At 39.2% G+C, this 18,704-nt stretch overlaps 1 protein-coding gene across 4 annotated transcripts in view; it reads right to left on the reverse strand.

Moving 5' to 3' along the window:
* Positions 1–18,704, reverse strand: part of LOC124170920 (ERI1 exoribonuclease 3-like) — an 83,510-nt gene that overhangs the window by 14,473 nt on the left and 50,333 nt on the right. For 3 of the 4 annotated variants that reach the window (XR_006867610.1, XR_006867609.1, XM_046549974.1), the window contains 2 exons: positions 18,057–18,153; positions 5,585–5,711 (listed from right to left, as the gene is read on the reverse strand). Coding sequence is in view for 2 of the 4 variants with exons in the window: in XM_046549974.1 (XP_046405930.1) it covers positions 5,626–5,711; positions 18,057–18,153 (183 nt within the window). In the remaining 2 variants the exon portion in view is untranslated. The remainder of the gene's footprint in view (positions 1–5,584; positions 5,712–18,056; positions 18,154–18,704) is intronic. The other variant, XM_046549975.1, reaches the window with a different exon arrangement.

Below are 18,704 nucleotides of genomic sequence, written 5' to 3' on the forward strand. Positions count from 1 at the left end.
AATTTGGTTAGTACGTTTGAAAAAATTGCGCTTTCCTGGTTAGTACGTTTGAAAAAATTGCGCTTTCCTGGTTAGTACGCTCAATTGCTTGCCGTGACGCAACCCGCAATTCGTTCTCTAGTGTCTTCTTAAGGGTCGCAAACGTCTGAATTCATGATTTAATTTATTATCCTTAGTCATTAACATTCTTCCATTCATTCCACATCTCTTTCTTCTACCCTAATTTATCCAAATGCATTTCTGAATACTTGTGACGTGATGAAAAATAAAATGCGGCCATTTTTCGGGAATGTCTGACTATGAAAAACTAAAACCAATAAGAAGCCCCAATTTTCCCCACCCCGAGCTCCTCACCTTCTGTTGCCTTTGGAGCGCTTGGGAGTGCCCACTGCTGCGCACAAAGTTCGTGAGTGGGCAATTGTTGCTATTGCATGAGTTATCATGATGAAGAAATGAGTCAGACAATTTCCACATTATCTAAAGCAGTACTGTTCCATAAACTCGAAGTCGTGCGTATTTACTTGACTACTGTTGCGGGAGCAGACGATCCTCAGGATCTCCACGCGAAGCTTAGCTTAAAAATAATTGATCTCGGAACGAAAGCAGACGACATTAGACAAATTTTGAAAGTAAATTTCAACTGTTTAATATAAAATTTTCTTGTAATTATGTCGTAATCTAATAATCTTGCGTGTCATCAGTCGATATATCGATCGATTTTACAATCGAAATGGTATCATTCCAGAAGCGAATGTCTACGGCTGTTGCCGTAATTTGAAAGTCAATATATAATTTTGCCCAATTTTTATGATGTTTAAAAAACCAGTTGACTTACTCCGGGTTGTTGTTATATTCTCCGAGTACGCTGTGAGAAAGAAAAATGACTTGTCTTCGCTTGTCTGAGCTTCACTCATCCTCGTTCTGTAAATATATATAGGATAAATCACGAGAGATAGACGCCGTAATCATGAAATCGTCTCCGGGATGTCCATGAAAAATTGCGATTTTTATTCACATGGTATTGTTTTTCATGGTAGCGCTCATTTTCTTGATTTTAAATGTGAAAAGAGTTCAGGAAGGCGATCGTATGAGAACTACCGATAGTAATTGTAATTATGACGACTTTTTCACTGATTGCAATAACCCCGACTGCTATTATTTACTTTCCTCGTTAGTACGTTTTCCTGGTTAGTACGTTCATTTTTCGTGGTCCCTTCAGAAACGTACTAACCAAGTTCTACTGTATTTCATCACTTCTCTAAAAGTTGGTAACATCGATTTGATTAACGCCGACGAGGCGCCAAATAAGGGACAAGTCGTCTCACTACGCACCGTTTTTTACCTTCTACCATCTTCCGATTTATATTATCAAAGGTAAACGCCCTCCTAGCAGCACACGCGGGATGAATTTTGCTGCATTTGAGGCATGGGAGGGGGAGAACCGAGTGGGGAGGGGACGGGATCGGCTAGCAGCTCTTGTATCCGCGACGCTGCGCGGGCGTTGTAACATTTTCTTCGCGGGCGCGGACTCAAATTAGGCATTTTGTGGCTAAACGGTGGCAGATACGTCAAAATGCACGAAATATTTGCCCTATAAGGGCAGTAACTCGGCAAAATCTATAGGGAATGACCATAAAATTTTATATTTTTCGAATTTTGACCTTCCTCCCCTAAATTGCATTTGAGCGAGGGTCAGGGGTTCACGTAGAGGTCTCAAATTTTTCAGGCCTTATTTTTGATCGGTCTCACAACTTTTTTTCATTGGGCCAGATGGATTTGAAAAAAATCGGTTTTTGCGATCCGCCCTACTGTACAAGCAAAATCAACGGTATAAGAACGGAACGTGTAGAAGCATGTAATATAGGGGTGTACTGCGTCCTCTTAAATATTTCTTTTTATTATGCATACTGTAACCGGCGCTGTTTGGCGCGGTTCATGGGTGATTAAATCGGCGTTTACGAGGTATGGAAGGCTTATGTAATTTTGTGTGCATGGGTGCGTGTAAAAGGGAAGTGAAGCGTGAATGACCCGGTGCTGTATTTTTCCATTCCCCTCCCCCCTCCCACGATTCTTCCGCCAAGGAAGAACGGAAATTTCCGATTTGTACGTGATTCGCAGCAAGTTTACCCCCACCCCACTGTGAAACAAGAACACCTGCACATGGCAAGCTGAAGGTGATGTAACCCGCCAACCCCGCCCTCCACAAACTTTGGCGAAAACACCCCCCTCCCCTACTGAAGAATAGCCGAGAACCTGCTATCCTGGGTTTTTCCCCCTGCTCACCCCACCCCCAGAAAGTGACCCACGGGGCTATAAAAGCGGAGTACGGACGACGACCAAAACTCTATTTGGCTTGGAAACGCGGCCGGAGGCTCTGGTTCTCTGCTGATGCAGTCCTGTGGACGAGAGAGAGAGAAGCAGCGAGGCGTGGAAGTCGACGGGAAATTTAATTACGGCAGTAGCTAGGAAAGAGGAGACGAGAGGGAAATTTCCGGCACGCACAATAGAAAACGTCACTCCACGGCGCCCAGTCACTCATCCCACAGCGAGAGGAGGCGCAGTAACGATTGATCGGAACCCGCCGAGGAAGCCTTATCCATCCACAACTCAGAGAGAGCGATAAGTACTCTAGCCACCTATAACCCCCCCCAAAATTCAGAAGAACCAGAAGAGCCCCAAATCCCCCCACTATTCAAGTTAAGAAGAACTGTGATATATTCCCGTGCATTTTTTTTTATATTTTTTATGCCCTCCCTTTTCCCCGTGTGTGTGAATGGTTAATTGTAGTTATTAGGACAGAGAGTGACAATTTGGAATTGTCGTTTGTTATTATTCAACCATTTTGCTGTCTTTTACGCCAACAATTGTTAAACAGAGTTTCTTTTCTATTGTTATTCATTTATTGTTGTCACATGGTATTTAACTGGCCAGTAGCAATAGTTTAATTCTTTTTTTATGCAGAGAATAATTCATTTATGTATTTTGTTGTTCATTTTCTAGTCAAAGTGTTTATTAAAAGTGTTGTTGAAATTGTAAACTTTTACGTAAGCCTTCGTTATTTCGTACGCGTCAGCCTCCATTCAGCAAGTTAACCCACCCCAAACTCACTTTTCCATTTCCGTTTCCCCCACCTTCCCTTATCCCCGATCCACGACCAGCTCACCTTGGGCGACCCTCCAAAGAATCCTCCCCCACCCACGAAGCCCAGACGGACGGAAGGGGTTACAATACGGACGAGAGATTCGTAAATAAATTCACCAAAACTTTGTTGACAACAGCGAAATACGAGGAATGACAATGACGTAAGAAATACAGATTGGAAAGCAGATAATTGAGTAATTCTTTCATGATTGTTCCTCCACAGCGTATACTGAAACATTAAATATTAGTTATACTTACGAAGAAAGATGCACTGGGTGTGAATTTTGGTGCATTTGGGGGGTGAGAGAGGCGTGCGGGGAGGGGACGCGAGCAGCCTTCACCAAAAATACATTTAGTCACATCTTTCGGACAATGCCGAAATTGGAGCGCTTATCCAAAGTTCGCACACCTTTATAGCCACTCGAGAGGACTTTTCAATCTTTTCATATACCGTAGACTCCTTTCCTGCGTTCTCAGATCTAAAAATATTTCATCACTCCTCTAAAAGTTGGTAACATCAATTTGTTCAACGCCGACGAAGCCCCTAATAAGGGACAAGTCGTCTCACTACGCTTCCTTTATTACCTTCTACCATCTTCCGATTTATATTATCAAAGACAAACGACCTCCTAGCAGAATACGCGGTATGAATTTTGTTGTATTGGAGGCGTGGGAGGGGGAGAAGCGAGCAGGGAGGGGAAGGGATCGGCCTGCGGCTCTTGTATCCGCCTCGCTGCGTGGGCGTTGGAATATTTTCTTCGTGGACTCAAATAAGGCATTTTGTGGGTAAACGGTGGCAGATACGTCAAAATGCACGAAATTTTTACCCTAAAGCACAGTAACTCGGCAAAATCTATAGGGAATGAACATAAAATGCTATATTTTTCGCATTTCGACCTTCCCCCTCTAAATTGCATTTGAGCGAGGGTCAGGGGTTTACTTAGAGGTCTCAAATTTTTCAGGCCTTATTTTTGAGGCCTAATCATTTTCAGGCTTTATCCCACAACTTTTTTTCATTGGGCCAGATGGATTTGAAAAACATCGATTTTTCCGATCCGCCCTAGTGCACAGGGCAGACCACCTTCATGGATCCTGACCAGGGAACCAAGATATGAAAGTTATTACCTGGGTAGAGCAGTTCTCTTTCATTCATGGTATGGGCTGCATCGCACAGCAGGGTTCTACAGAAACCATCCCTGGTATAGGTAGTGGAATGCGTACAGATAGTTAACGGCTAAATTTGAAAACACGCCAAGAAAATTTTGAAAAGAAAATGAGCTATTCTGAGAAGAGTGAGGTTATCATCTTCCACGTACATATTTCAGTAGGAGAATACTTACACCAATATACTTTTAGGTGTGCCAGTTGGAGGGTAATAAGTTTTTCCAAGAAAACATTAATGTGCTAATGTGTCCCGAAGTAAGCCTGTGAGGTGTACAGGGCAGACCACCTAAATGTAACCTGACCAGAGAACCAAGGTATGAGAGTAATTACCTGGGTAGAGCAGTGCTCTTTCCTGCAATGGTATGGAATGCTTCTCACAACATGTGTCTACGTAAAACATTCCTTTTTTGTACATTAAATTTACGAATTTTTAGGAGATGCATTAATTAGTATTTATAGCGAAATTAATTTATAATACGTTTGTATTCAAAGGTTGATGATAGGTTATTAAAAATATTCGCTGTAATTTCGGCTCACAACAAAGAACTGAGAGAATCATATTTTATTACATTACGAGGGCTTTTTTACATAGTAGTTAAATCGGATATTATATCGAATTTCACCTCAAATGTACACTTAAAATGTGGAAAACAGAGTAACTTATATCTTTAGATGTAAATCATTACAATATCGCTCCTATACATTTGCTAGTAATTTACAAAAATAGTAACTAAATATCTAACCTTAGCGTCTCCCAAATTTGTTCTAGGTGATGATCAACTCCTTTAATATGAACGCTAGAGTTCCGTTTAAAATTTGGAACCGATCAGCAAAACATCCAGAATGTAATTCTTGGCATTGATTTTCATAAAATTCAACATTTAAGTTTTTAGTTATTCCACCTCATAAACAAATAAGTGACCATGAGCACCTTCCTTGAGTGGGTCACTAAGTGCCAGAATGGGCCGAGATAATCCCCACGCGGACAATAGGAAAGGGTCGGACCTCTCATGCCGAGGGACCCTAACGGCAGTTGGGACCCACTTGGCATGCTTGACCGCGAAACCGTGAAAACACGGCCTTTGGCCTTTTGCTTCGAAAAATTCAAGTCGTGAAAACCCGGCCTTCATCCTTTAGCATCGGAAAATTCAGACCGTGAAATCACGCCCTGCATAGGGAAAAGGTTAAAATGAAAAGCTGGCTGATTGGGTAGCCCACACCATTCAGTCTTAAGAATACACCATTTACTTTATAGTATTATACATATTTCATTACTTACATCTCTATAGACAATGGTCTCTCCTGGGGCAGGCTAAACCATCATGAATCATTTAATAACCCATTGATCCCAAATGCATGCCTCACAGCTAATTTTCTAACAATATTTGCCATGTTCAAGCAGTCATCTGTAAATACAAAAAACATAGGAACATGTATCACTGTTTTTGTTCACCAGTAGTAAAACTAAAAAGACTTTTTAACACAACTAATGAGATTTTTAGACCTTAGGACAGAAAAAAGGCCAGTCCAGAGAGTGGCTATCCACGGCCATGACCTTAAAGCATTTAAACAGTAATTTGGAGAATCAAATCAAAACCTTGCTGACCAAATTACAATTTCCTATGACTACCCTCATTCCCTCGTTGGATGAGAGATGAGGAGAGAAGGGGAAAGTTGAAGAGAAGTTGTGCCCAATTCAAGTTATGCTACAATGAACCAACTACTACCTTGAACCAATTTCTATTTTTAGTCTAGAGGCAGTGCCACATTTAAATCCCATGCCACCAGACCAAGAGCTACGCAACCGGCAACTGCAGCTTCATGATGTGTCCAACATATGGCATTAGCAGCGATCATTCACAATCCAGGTCATCATACCCAGGTCGTGTCATGCTCCCATGGTGCATTTCGATTTTACCATATTCGTGCCGGCTTTTTGTCCATTTGAATAGCAGCTATTGAGATGAAAGGAGATTTCAGAACATCTCCAGAGTCATATGGAATTTTTCACGACCATATCTTTTGATGGATGATGGTCCATGAGTGGTTTATTGCATCCATATTTTCAGAATTTCATAGGACAAAGTTAGTGATGAGTATTGAAGTTAAAATAACCCTCAACATTCATGGGAACATGGCATCATCTATTGTGCCTGAGTAAAACTTTGTGGTGCTGCCACCTGTGGCATATATCCTTACTGCTAGAAACCTTTCGTTTCCAGTTATAACCAGTCGTTGCTTATGTCCGTGTGTGCATGCATCTTTTTATTCCAGTTCCATTAAAAGTTCTTGTTCTTCATTAGTTACTTTTGGGTACAAGTCTTTTAATAATAGTAACCACAACAGGTTATGGGCGCAGTCAAGCTTCAACACTGCGTGGAATTGGAATTCTGTGATTTTTCGACTAATGGACAGTTTAAGACATTGGACCATGCCACGAATAATTACCCAACATGGCGGAACCAAAGTTGGAAACTAGTGATGAAAGTAGAGCTACCTCAAGTGTTCGCAAGCTAGCGAGTGAAGACCAATGGGAAACATGGAAGTGGCAGGTTGAACTGTTTTGAAAAGAGCAGTGTCTTATTCCATCGTCTATGGTACACGTGAGTGTCTGACCGTGCCAACAGGTGATAAGGAACCATTGGATGCCTACCGCCGCTGGCAATGTGACAATGCGCAAGTGGCTCACATTATTGGTAATGCGCTTGATGAGGAGCCTTATATCCTGGTTCGCAAGAAGACTGATGCCAAAGACATTTGGGATACACTCATTTCAGTGTTAGAACAATCCTCCTTGCAACGGCTGTACATGCTGTTCGATTGCTCCTTTGAGTTTTCTGTAGATGACCTCACATCCATCACAAACCACACTTCTCAACTGGTGAACATGTTTGATGACCTGATTACTGAGCTGAAGAAGAGCAACCCAAATTCAACACCCCGCTGTCACTACTTCATGATCGTATTTTCCGAACCCTCAGTCCCAAGTACCAGTATTATCGATCGATTATTTATTATATATCGATTATTTATCGATTAATTATTGGTATTGTGTACCAGAAGTAGAGCAAACAACGAAGCTCCTGGTAGAAAATCTGCATGCCATTGAGAGTTCTCTAGCGACACACGCCACGTCTCAAACAGCTGGCACTAGGCTGTCACAAATAAACATTTTTTTTTTTAATTTCAAAATTGTCAACCGGATTTCGATGACCCTCAGGTATACAAGGATAGGCGAAAAAAAAATTTCGAAAACTTTTAAATTATCAGTTAGCAAGAGGCGCCTAAATACCAAACCTTAGTTTGTCATACGATTTCGCAAAAACTATCAAAATAAGGGTAATCAGGGTAAGTTATGACCCTTAGCACAAAAATTTCGTCAGTTTTTGCGTATCTTTCACCATTTAGGATTTACGGCCCGCGCAGCTTGGCGCCAAGAGTGGCACTTAGCAACAGATGGCTGAGGCCGTCCCCTCCCCTTCCCCTCCTCCTCACCTGCGGTCGCCCGCCATGCTCACATGCTTCAGTGACTCCCTCTCTCTCTCTCAAATTCAGATTTTGAACTCGTTTCGTAGACCAAATCATGTCAGCACGTGTGGCAATCAATCTTAACTATATTTTGGAAAATCATCACAAATTTGTTAACCTACTGAGAAAATTATTCAACAAAGCTAGGGTTCCGTTGAACTCACTCTTTCTTCCATCACTCACTTATCATTTTCCAAAATTGGGAAACGATCTGCAGCAAATATTGATTTTCTTCATCGTCGTTAATTGCTATTGAATTGTGTGATTAGGACCACCATGACTGAGGCCGTCTCCCTCCCCTCCACATCCTCCTCACTTATGGTCGCTCTTCCAGCAGAAGCTCTTTCTCCGTTCCCTGGCCTACCATTTTCCGACACCGAGATACAAACTGCCACATATTATGCTTTTGGTCCTCACCGTGCATTTCCTCACTTTGTGCGAATTCATTGTCACAAACTGGACTCCTGGTAAATATGAATCATGGAATTTACTGAGGCACTGGGGTTGGCAGCAACTTGAAAGAGTTCTCTCACTGACCCTCCACAGTTACAACCTTCCCCCCCACCAGGCAGGGTTTTGTAAGTCCTGTTGTCCAAGCCCCAAAATTGTCTTCTGCTAAAGCACAAAAGCTGATAGCAGTCCTGTAATTGGCATGCTGTTGCATTCTCACCCCCCCTTCTCTTTCTGACCTTCATTGTGAATCGCAAAATCAGTTCACTGTGGGGCAGCTTCGTTTCTACCGATTCGTGCCATTATTTCGTGCGCTTTGCTCTCGTTCTGCCTTGCAATACGTCCTAAACGCTTGCAGTTCCAGCTTGTATATAGGTGTGTAAGCGTGTGTGCACAAGCCTGTGCATATTGGAGACAGAGTGGTAACATTTGCTAAACGTTACCATCATCTCCCTTAGCAGAGTTCTTCAAACGGCCAAGTTCAGAGCCCCACCACCCATAATATTGTCTATGTATATATATTTGAATTGAATAATTCATCAATTAGAAACAAACCTAGAGCACAATGCACAAACATAATAACTAACTTCATTCAAAAAGAAAAGCTAAACTTTAAATCGTCTAATATGATCAATCTACTGCATAAAACAAAGGTTTTTTTTTAAAATAACCCAAATATAATTGTACTCAAAACTGACAAAACTAATAACACAGCAATAATGTATAAGGAAGAATATGATAAAAAAATTAATGATTTACTCGATGATAATGACATATATACGGAGATTCCTAAAAACAAAAACTTTACAACTCCACTTCAAACTAAAGTAAATACTCTGGTAAAAAAAAACTTTTTAATGAAAAGAAAAGTAGACTTTAAGACAAAATGTGCATTAACAAAAAACAATGGCACTCCTCCAAATTTGTATGGTTTAGTGAAAGACCAAAAACCTAATATTCCCCTAAGACCAGTGGGTAAGTTTCATAAATAGTCCTACTTATGAATGTGCCAAATTCCTTGCAAGCATTATTAAGAATCTATCCTGAGACAAATATAACTTAAAAGATTCATATCATTTTTATAATAAATTTAAACAACAAACAATTCCCTTAAATCATAAATTATGCTCTCTATATGTAAAATCACTATTTACAAACATCCCACTAGACTTATTAAACAACTTTATTATAGAAAATTGGGCATTAATATCTGATCATACAGTATTAAACAAAGAAGAATTCTTTGCATTGTATGATATTACTGTCAAACAAGGCTATTTACAATATAAGGACCGTCAATATCAAATAAAAAATGGAGTTCCCATGGGTTCCCCAGTGGCGACCATTTTAGCTGATCTGACGATGAACCATCTCTTAGACAATATTGCCTTTCAATATTCCTTTCATTTACAAGTTTGTTGATGACTTATATTTAGCACTTCCTAATGATACCCAAGAAGACCCTATTTTAAATTATTTTAAGTTTCCACCCTAAATTACAATTTACGATAGAATATGAAAAAAATAATACACTAACATTTCTTGTTATGCTAACTATAAGAAATCACGATGGATCGATTCATATAGATTGGTGGAAGAAACCACACAAATCAGACAGATTTCTAAATTTCCAATCACATCTTTCTCTTAAACATAAAATAAATGTAGCACTTGCACTAAAATTTAGAGCTCTGAATTTGAGCGATAAAATATTTCACGAAAAAAACCTTAAAATAATCAAAGATATTCTGAAAAAAAATCATTTACCAAAAAAACTTATACATTCTATACTTCACACAAACAACGCTATTCATAAATAAATACATTTTATTATATTCACATGCTCAAAATTCACTAAATAAAAAAGATTCATCAAATACAACATCCTCATACCGTGGGATCATCTATATTAGTAAATTGTCTGAACAAATTACGAAAATATTCAATAAAATAAATTATAAAATTGCACACAAAAATCATAACACTCTAAGCAAGCTTCTATACACAAAAATAAAATCTGAAACCCGTTAAAATCTGAAAAGTAATATAATATATAAAATTTCATGCCTCGATTGTAACACTTGCTAAATAGGACAAACATCACAATATTTAATTAATTGCATTTCACAACAAAAGTAATCAGTAAAAGGTGGTATAACACTGTGTGCTCTTGCTAGCCACAGTATAAGCAATGACCATGTTTTTAATTTTGACAACGCCGAAATGTTAGATCATGACGTTAATTTGAGAAAAAGACTTTTTAAAGAAGTGGTTCATATATCTAAATCAATTAACAGTTGTAATAAAAAAAACAGACATTGAAAACCTTAGTAGAATTTATTTTTATTTAATTATTCAAAATTAATGGTAACTAGGTTTGTCAATAGCTTAGTCGCGTAATATCAATGAATTTGTGCAAAGCTACGGTATGTCAAAATTTTTTGTGTACGTATTCTGTTATTTTATACATTTTATTATTTATATTTTTAAATATTTTTGCCATATTTTTTACATATTTATTCTTTATATTTTAAATTACATTATTGTAAAAAAACTATTACAACATTTATGTAAAAATATTGTATATCATTGTATTTTATATTGTTCTCATGTTTTCTTTCATAGTCCTGATGATAGTTTCAAATAAACTGAAATGTTGGCTAAAACTTTTTTGCATCACATACATTGACCTCTACTCCGAGAACTATTTTACCATGAATTAAACGAGGTCAAGATAAGAAGAAAAAAATTAATCATCTTTGGTAGACAATGCCAGCAGGTTATACCAGAACAGAAGATGAAGCTGAAATGCTTATGCCCATTTGTAGTGATAGTTTACGTGCAGTATTGGTTTACCACACCAGTGGCGGCTATGGCCCTGTTTAATGACTTGAAATTCCTCAAGTCTCTGAGTGTCACAGTTATCAGGGGGCAAATTCAATGAGCTACTCTTCATCGCTAAAGAAAAATTCTTAAACCATTTGTGGTACTTAAGCGAGGAGCTAGTGTGCTTGTCTTTTTTTGATGATAGGGTACAGTTTCATATTATAAGAAAAATGGTGAAACGAATGCATGAACGTGAAAACGATTCCATTCAGTGTCTGAAAAGAGTACCCGTGCCTAATAACGTTCACACTTATGATTAATCATTTTTTGTATCATCAAGTTCGATAAATTTTTTTTTAACTCTTGAGCTACCTCATGAATTTCTCAACTAAGATCGTAAGGGCCGTGAGAATGGGTAGCGAGTCGGTACCCGAAACGTCGGCGCTCTTAAATAATCTAACCCGCGCGCAATCCCGAGAAGATTTTTCTATAGTTATTCGCCGGGAAAGTGTAAAATCATACATACCTTAGTACCCTGTCATAAAAATATTTTCCATCCTGGTTTTTGTACCCACCCCCCTTTGAGCAAAATTCCTGGCTACCCCATTGTTTGTGATCGTAGTTTTTACTACTGTTCAAATTTACTTTACAATTTGAAAAAATTATGGGTTATTATTTATTATGGGTCGGATATTTCACCAAATTTCACCGCAAATGTACACTTAGAATGTGGCTAACAGAGTAACGTATATCTTTAGATGTAAATCATAACAAAATAGCTCCTATAAATTTGCTAGTAAGTTTTGAAAATAACAATTAAACATCTAACCTTAGTGTCTCCAAAATTTGTTCTAGATGATGATGAACTCTGTTAATACGAACGCTAGAGTTCTGTTTAAAATTTGGAACCGATCAGCAGAACATCCAGAATGTAATTCCTGGCATTGATTTTCAATAAATGCAACATGTACGTTTTTAGTTATTCTAACTAATAAACAAATACGTGACCATGAGCACCTTCCTTGAGTGGAACATTAAGTGCCGGAATGGGCCGAGATAATCCCCACACGGACAATAAGAAAGGGTCGGACCTCTCGTGCCAAGGGACCCTAATGGTGCTTGGGACCCACTTGGCATGCTTGACCGCAAAGCCGTGAAAACACGGCCTACTTAGGGAAAAGGTTAATATTACATTAAAAAATTTTTTTTTTAATTTAGGCATTTGTTGCCTTATTTTGAACGGCAGCTTACTCCCGAAAGTGCTTTGTGTTTACAACAAATGGCGGTTACGATGTGGACCATTCAAAATATTTGTACATATTGTTAAATAAATTTCTATTGCAATGTAACGAAAGGCCTAAATTTAAAAAATACAATTTAAATTGTAATTTTAATGTTTTAGATATAACTTATTGTTCATGTAATTATTTAATCAAGTCCTTGAGTGCTAACTTGCTCTGCAATAGCCCTTGTTTACCTACAGGAGTGTGGAGAATGGCTGCGTTTTTATCGAAATTCACTGCTCCACTAGTATAAATGTAGTAGAGTTTGTGAGATATTTTAATATGCATAAAGAGCATTCTGTAAAATTTTCACTTGTTTTAATTCGGTCTCTTTTTAGATATTGACCAGCAAAAAATCAACATTAATAGGCTTTCAGCATTGTTTGACAAGCACTAGAAAAAAAGGAGTGCATTCTCATTATTAAAACTTATACTGCACATAGTTTTTTAAGTATTCAACTCAGACTAAATCAGATATGATGGGTAAAAGGCAAGAAAGAGGGAAAATGTAAAAAAAATAAAAGTGAGAGGGGGAAAAAGATATGTAGATAATGAACCAAACAGTGAATTTTGAAGAGATAGGTATTAGGCCAGGAAAGAATGATACGAGGGAATGTAAAAAATTGAGTGATTAAAACACAGGAAAACATAACTAAGTATTCTATAAATAAAAAAAAAGCCGGGGTGGTTACAAATCATCTGGGTATTGTTTAGCACATACAGGTAAAAAATTAAGAAGGCATTGGTGTGGGTTTTGTGGGTGTGGATCAGATAGTACATTTTAGTTTAGAAGACGAGAGAGATATTAGGAGATACCACAGGGGTAAAATAGATGATTGACGAAGACGACCAAAACAAGGAAGTAAAGCCGACTGGAGCATGTGGAAATAACTGAGATAGAAAACGAAAGAAAAGGACGGTTAAGTTAGAAAAGGACACAAGAGTACGTAGGGGTGAAGAAAATGCACAAGACAGGATTATCAGGAAGTTATTCAACTAAATTCAAATGGATGCGAGGGCAAATGAGTATTTGGGCAAAGATCAGTTTGGTTTTAGAAAAGGAAAGTCAACTACAGAAGCTAAACATAGAGCAATAATGAGGTCCCTGGTTGAGAGGAACATAGAATAAAACCAGAACGTGTATGCTTGCTTCGTGGATTTTGAAAAAGCATTTGATAGATTGAACAGAGTGAATTTCATGGATATTCTCAAGAAAATAGAGGAGAAGATTGGAGGAATAGGTGACCCATTAGTAATCTCTATTTGGCCCTTACTGCAAAAGTGAGGGTAGTGGACGAAGAATCTGGATGGGCAAGCATTGGCTGAGGAGTGAGGTAAGGCCGCCCACTATCGCCATAGCTTTTTTAGGTGTACGAGGAGATGGAAAGAGGAGCGTGGGATGAGTTGGAAATGCTTCACTAATTAATAAATGCATTTCCTAATTTGTATGTTAAGAGCCAAACCTCTCCCAGTACATCACATGATTTAAAGATGACAAACATGAGTCTTTGAGCCTAATTGCCTGACTGCTTATGGTGTACATTCCTTTAAGGCTAAACTGCTTTGAAATACTTCATAAAAGAACTGCATCCTCAAACTATATAACCACCTTAATCAGTAGAATACTATCTTTTTTATTGCCTAAATCAAAAGATTATTACTCCTGGAGCACGCATTTCATGCTTCTAGATATTTAAATGACGATATCTTTTTTTGCGATAAAATGAAAAGTGAAAATTTAGGTAGAGCTTGGCTTAAATAAGGGTTATAAATACTTTATCAAACGAAGGGAACTTTCTGACCATCGGCAGTTTTAATGTGTGGTTATTAAGATATGATTCCCTGAGCTCTGTGCCCCATTGGCAATCTCAGACTATGTAAAACTCGTTTTCTCGTACCGTAATCATGAATGTCGATATTTTTAATAAGTGTCAGCTTGGATTCGTTATCTCTTATTAACATTACGGCACAAATGATATATGTATACGCAAGGAAGAGGAAGAATTTTAAGTTTTTTAAATAAATTACGACAGCTATCTCTTTTCCTGGCTTTGCAGATGATCCTAACAGCCCATTTTGGTAATTTAAAAACACGGAGGGCTTTAGGAGAGAGACTCCAAGCTAACCCAGAGGCATGCACCGAGAAACCTTAATGTGAACTATTTTGAATTTTTTTCATGAGGAAGGGAGCAGAAAGTCAAGTGGGTCAGAAATTTTCCTCAAATTTACTATCCATCTCCCACCTATGCACTAAATGTCACCTCTCCAATTCTGTAAGTGGTCGGGAATTCATATCCATGAGTGAAACAGTCGGTCACCAAGGGGCTTTACATGTTATGGGCATCTTTTATTTTTAACCTGGGTCACAATATCTCCTCCTTCCATAATCATCGTCATTAGACAACAATCCTGAGATTGGCTTGTCGCAGCTCTCCATTGCTCTCTCCTATCTGCTAACCTTATCATTGAGACGTATTTCTTCCCTTTTACATCCTTTATTACCTGTCCTATGTAACTCATTCGGGACCGTCCCTTGCCCTTCTTCCCTTCCGCTTGTCCTCCAACAACAGTCTTCATCAGGCCATTGTGCCTCAAAATGTGGCCAACTAAGTCTTCTGCTTAAGGTTTTTAGGAGGCTTCTCTTTTCTCCCACTCTTCTGAGCACTTCCTCGTCACTTACACGGTCAATCCATTTTATCTTCATCATTCTTTGGTAGCACCACATTTCAAATGCTTCCACTCTTGACTTCTGTCGTTCCACAAATCATTCCAAAATGAGTATGACACAGCTACTATATTTGAAGCTCACCTCTTCATTTTGCGTCAACCCTTTGCTCGTTCTGTGACAATGCACCTCCATATATGTACTGAATCCTCTTACAATAAAGTTGCCATTTACATTAAAGTTGCAATTTGTTAAATGGAGGTACATTGTAAACTGTATGGGTACACTAATTCAAATAATTAGAATTAATTCTGGTCCCTGAAGAGTGATCGCAAGGATTTTAAATCCAGCACCTGAAGGTTAATGGTTTCATATAAGTATTCAAGTAGCTATATATTAATTTTGAATTGCCAATTGCCCATTGAAATTCAAGGGTAAAACCACTGAAAAAATTTTGAATGGTGCCAATATTTGCCATGTTTAGGATTAACCCTACAAATTAAAGATAATAATTCTGTGATTTAACCACTACCACTACCAATTATGAAGTCTTAATGGATTGTGATATTAACAATGCTTCACTAATTTATAATTAATAAATGCATTTTCCCAAATTGTACGTTAAGAACCTCTCCCAGTCAATCACATGATTTAAAGATGATAAACAAGAGTCTTTGAGCCTGACAGGGTGGTTTCCTATTATTTTTTATTGCCTAAATCAAAAGATTATTACTCCTGGAGCACGCATTTCATGCTTTTAGATATTTAAATGACGATATCTATTTTTCGCGATGAAATGAAAAGTGAAAATTTTCAAGCGCGCGAAAACACAACGGCTAAGTATGAATGCTGGGAAAACTCCGCGTGACGTCATTCTGGTTCTCGCTTTCGCCATGTGAGGTGACCTTGGGGCAAGGGTATGTGCTTTGCTGCGATGCAGGCTGCTAGCAGGTAGCTGAGAACCCTGCCAGCAGGTAGCGCTTGGCTTAAATAAGGATTATAAATACTTTATCAAACGAAGGGAACTTTCCGACCATAGGCAGTTTTAATGTGTGATTACCGTATAAGCCCGTGTAAGAGGCGCACCTTTTTTCCCAGATATTGCAGCCGAAAATGGGGGTGCGCCTCTTACACAGACTTCTTATCTTCCCCCCTTCCCCTTCACCGGTCCCAAGTCCAAGGGGAACTGAGTGGCCTTGGTTTTCAGCGTGAGTCAGTCATCTGAAACCCTAGGTCAAAATCAAGCGGCAGGCGGGGGAGTTTCTCCCTTAGTGACGTATTTTTAAAATGCTCCTGTTTGAATTTCTTGCAAGCATCGCGCCGTCACGTCGGTACCCCAGATGTGAACATTGAAAAGATCGCGCGGGGTGATTCGCTCCGGAGCGCGCCCTAAATTTATTGCCACGAGTGGGCATCCCGCGGCATTTATACTGCATATAGTAATATTGGTGTCAAAACCTGCGGTTGAAAAAATTCGAACGAGTGTGCTCATTGTTGGACTTACTGGTGGATAGAAGAAATCGGAAAAATCGGGGTAGGGATGAAACACGTTTCCATTGTTCCCCTGTAACTTGATATTTTCCTGTGGAGTCTCGGAAAGGAAAAAATTGGCCGATATTTTACCGGCGAAGCGATGATTGCACACACGCCGGATTTTTACCGGTCAAACGATACGTTGCTAAGTTTTTGAGCCGGCGTCGGCGATCCACAGTGACAATAGCCGGCAGCTAACCGGCATTTTGCCGGTGCCGGCGTGTGGTCGGTACGTGTGCAAGCTCCAATGCTCTCCCATTGTTCACTATTGGAATGCGGACGGCCGATGTTTTACCGGCCGTCCAAAATCGGTGTGTGTGCAAGGGGCCTTAAATCTACAATGTGGTTATTATCCTACGGCGCTGAGATTGCCCCGATTGTTGTTCAATCTCTTGGGAAAGCTCATGCCATTTGCCTGTCGTGTTTTGCCTTAAAATTTTCCACGGCTTCAATTCTATTGCAATACTCCTGCGAGAGCTTTTAAACAAAATTGTTCGTGAGTAGGACAAGCAACGTAGAGCGATGGCATATGCAGAGAGAGGATCGGAACTCTTTCTACTCCCTCTTATGCCGCCGCAGTTATCAAAATTTCCTCTTTCAAATAGTACTGAAAGAGGACATTTCGATAACTGCCGAAATTCCAGGCATACGTCTGCAACACCACACGATAGGTTAAAAAAAATGTCGCAAAATTTTTTTCTTTATAGCTTCGATCCTCAAAATAGGGGTGCGCCTCTTACACGTGTGCGCCTCTTACAACGCTTATACGGTATTAAGATATGTTTCCCTGAGCTCTGTGCCTCATGCATGCATTGGTAATCTCAGACGATGTAAAACTCCTATCTACTCTTATAGAAACTAGGTCTCTGTGACGTTACGTGGAGTGGCATCGCATGTGTGCCAATCTGGCCTTATTCAGATATGGTTAAAATTGACCGTTGCCATTCGTCTAAACTGGGATTTCTATAATCAAATAACTTGTATATTATGAATACACTAATGGTGGGTAACGAATCACAATCAATGTCTTTGGTTTTCTTTGATGAAGGAAACTACCCTATTGTCTGACCATTATGGTGTACATTCCTTTAAGGCTAAACTGCTTTGAAATACTTCATAAAATAATTGTATCCTCAAATTATGCAACCACTCTGAATAAATGAAATGTATGGGGGCATAGAAGCCAAGGCCACCATCACTTTTTAGAAACCTTGGAAGTCTTGCCTGCCCAAAGCGGTTAAAAGAAATAAGTAAACCCAAAGATTCAGCAGGACTACAGCATTCACTTCCATTCACTTTCCTCACCAGAACTTGATTTCACACTGCCTTTCATCCTTTACCCCAAGCCAGGGAAGCTATAGAAAAATGTATCAACATTCATGTGCCTTTCTCTTAGTCACAAGACATTCAGCATAATTTGTACGTGCAAAATGTTACAGCCTATGAAGAATTCAGAAGTTGCAAACCAATTCCACTATGAAGCCTTCCCACATGGCTCAAATTGAAGGATTTCAGCATTGCCATGAGACTATGACCATAACGTCCAGTTGCCTCTCCATAAGTCTGAAATGAGAAACAAAACAGCCAACTGATCAACGATGTGAATGCTTTCCTTCTAATTAATGATCAGCTATAAATAATAGGCTTTACAACTTACACAATTAACTTTGCATAGTGTGTTTTATGGGAGAAGTGGTATTTATTCGATAATTTTGTGTATTTATTAATTACTATGTCTCCAAGTCACTTGGTGGCGATGGAAAAAGATTGATGTAAAATAATAAGCGTCTCTCGAGTTAGATGAATCGGTGGATATTTGTTATCGGCAAAGTGAAATTACTTAACCCTTTCCCTGCTGAAGATGAAAATATGAGTCTGGACATTTCATGATCTGGGAGACAAAAGCTGCAAATTTTTGTCGGAGATTTTCCTACGCCGGAGGGGGCGAAGGATAAGTGATCCTAGAGCAGGCTAGCGGGCCTTCGGACTTGCTGCCTGCCAAGACCGTCATGCGTGGTGTAGAGCCACATCCTCCACGAGGTGCCCCTGGTTTTTGCAGAACATGACGGATCTAGACCTGGCTGGTCGATAAACTGCTCCCTTCACTACGGTAG

This window comes from Ischnura elegans, chromosome X, assembly GCF_921293095.1.
Source record: "Ischnura elegans chromosome X, ioIscEleg1.1, whole genome shotgun sequence".
Taxonomy (NCBI): Eukaryota; Metazoa; Arthropoda; class Insecta; order Odonata; family Coenagrionidae; genus Ischnura; species Ischnura elegans.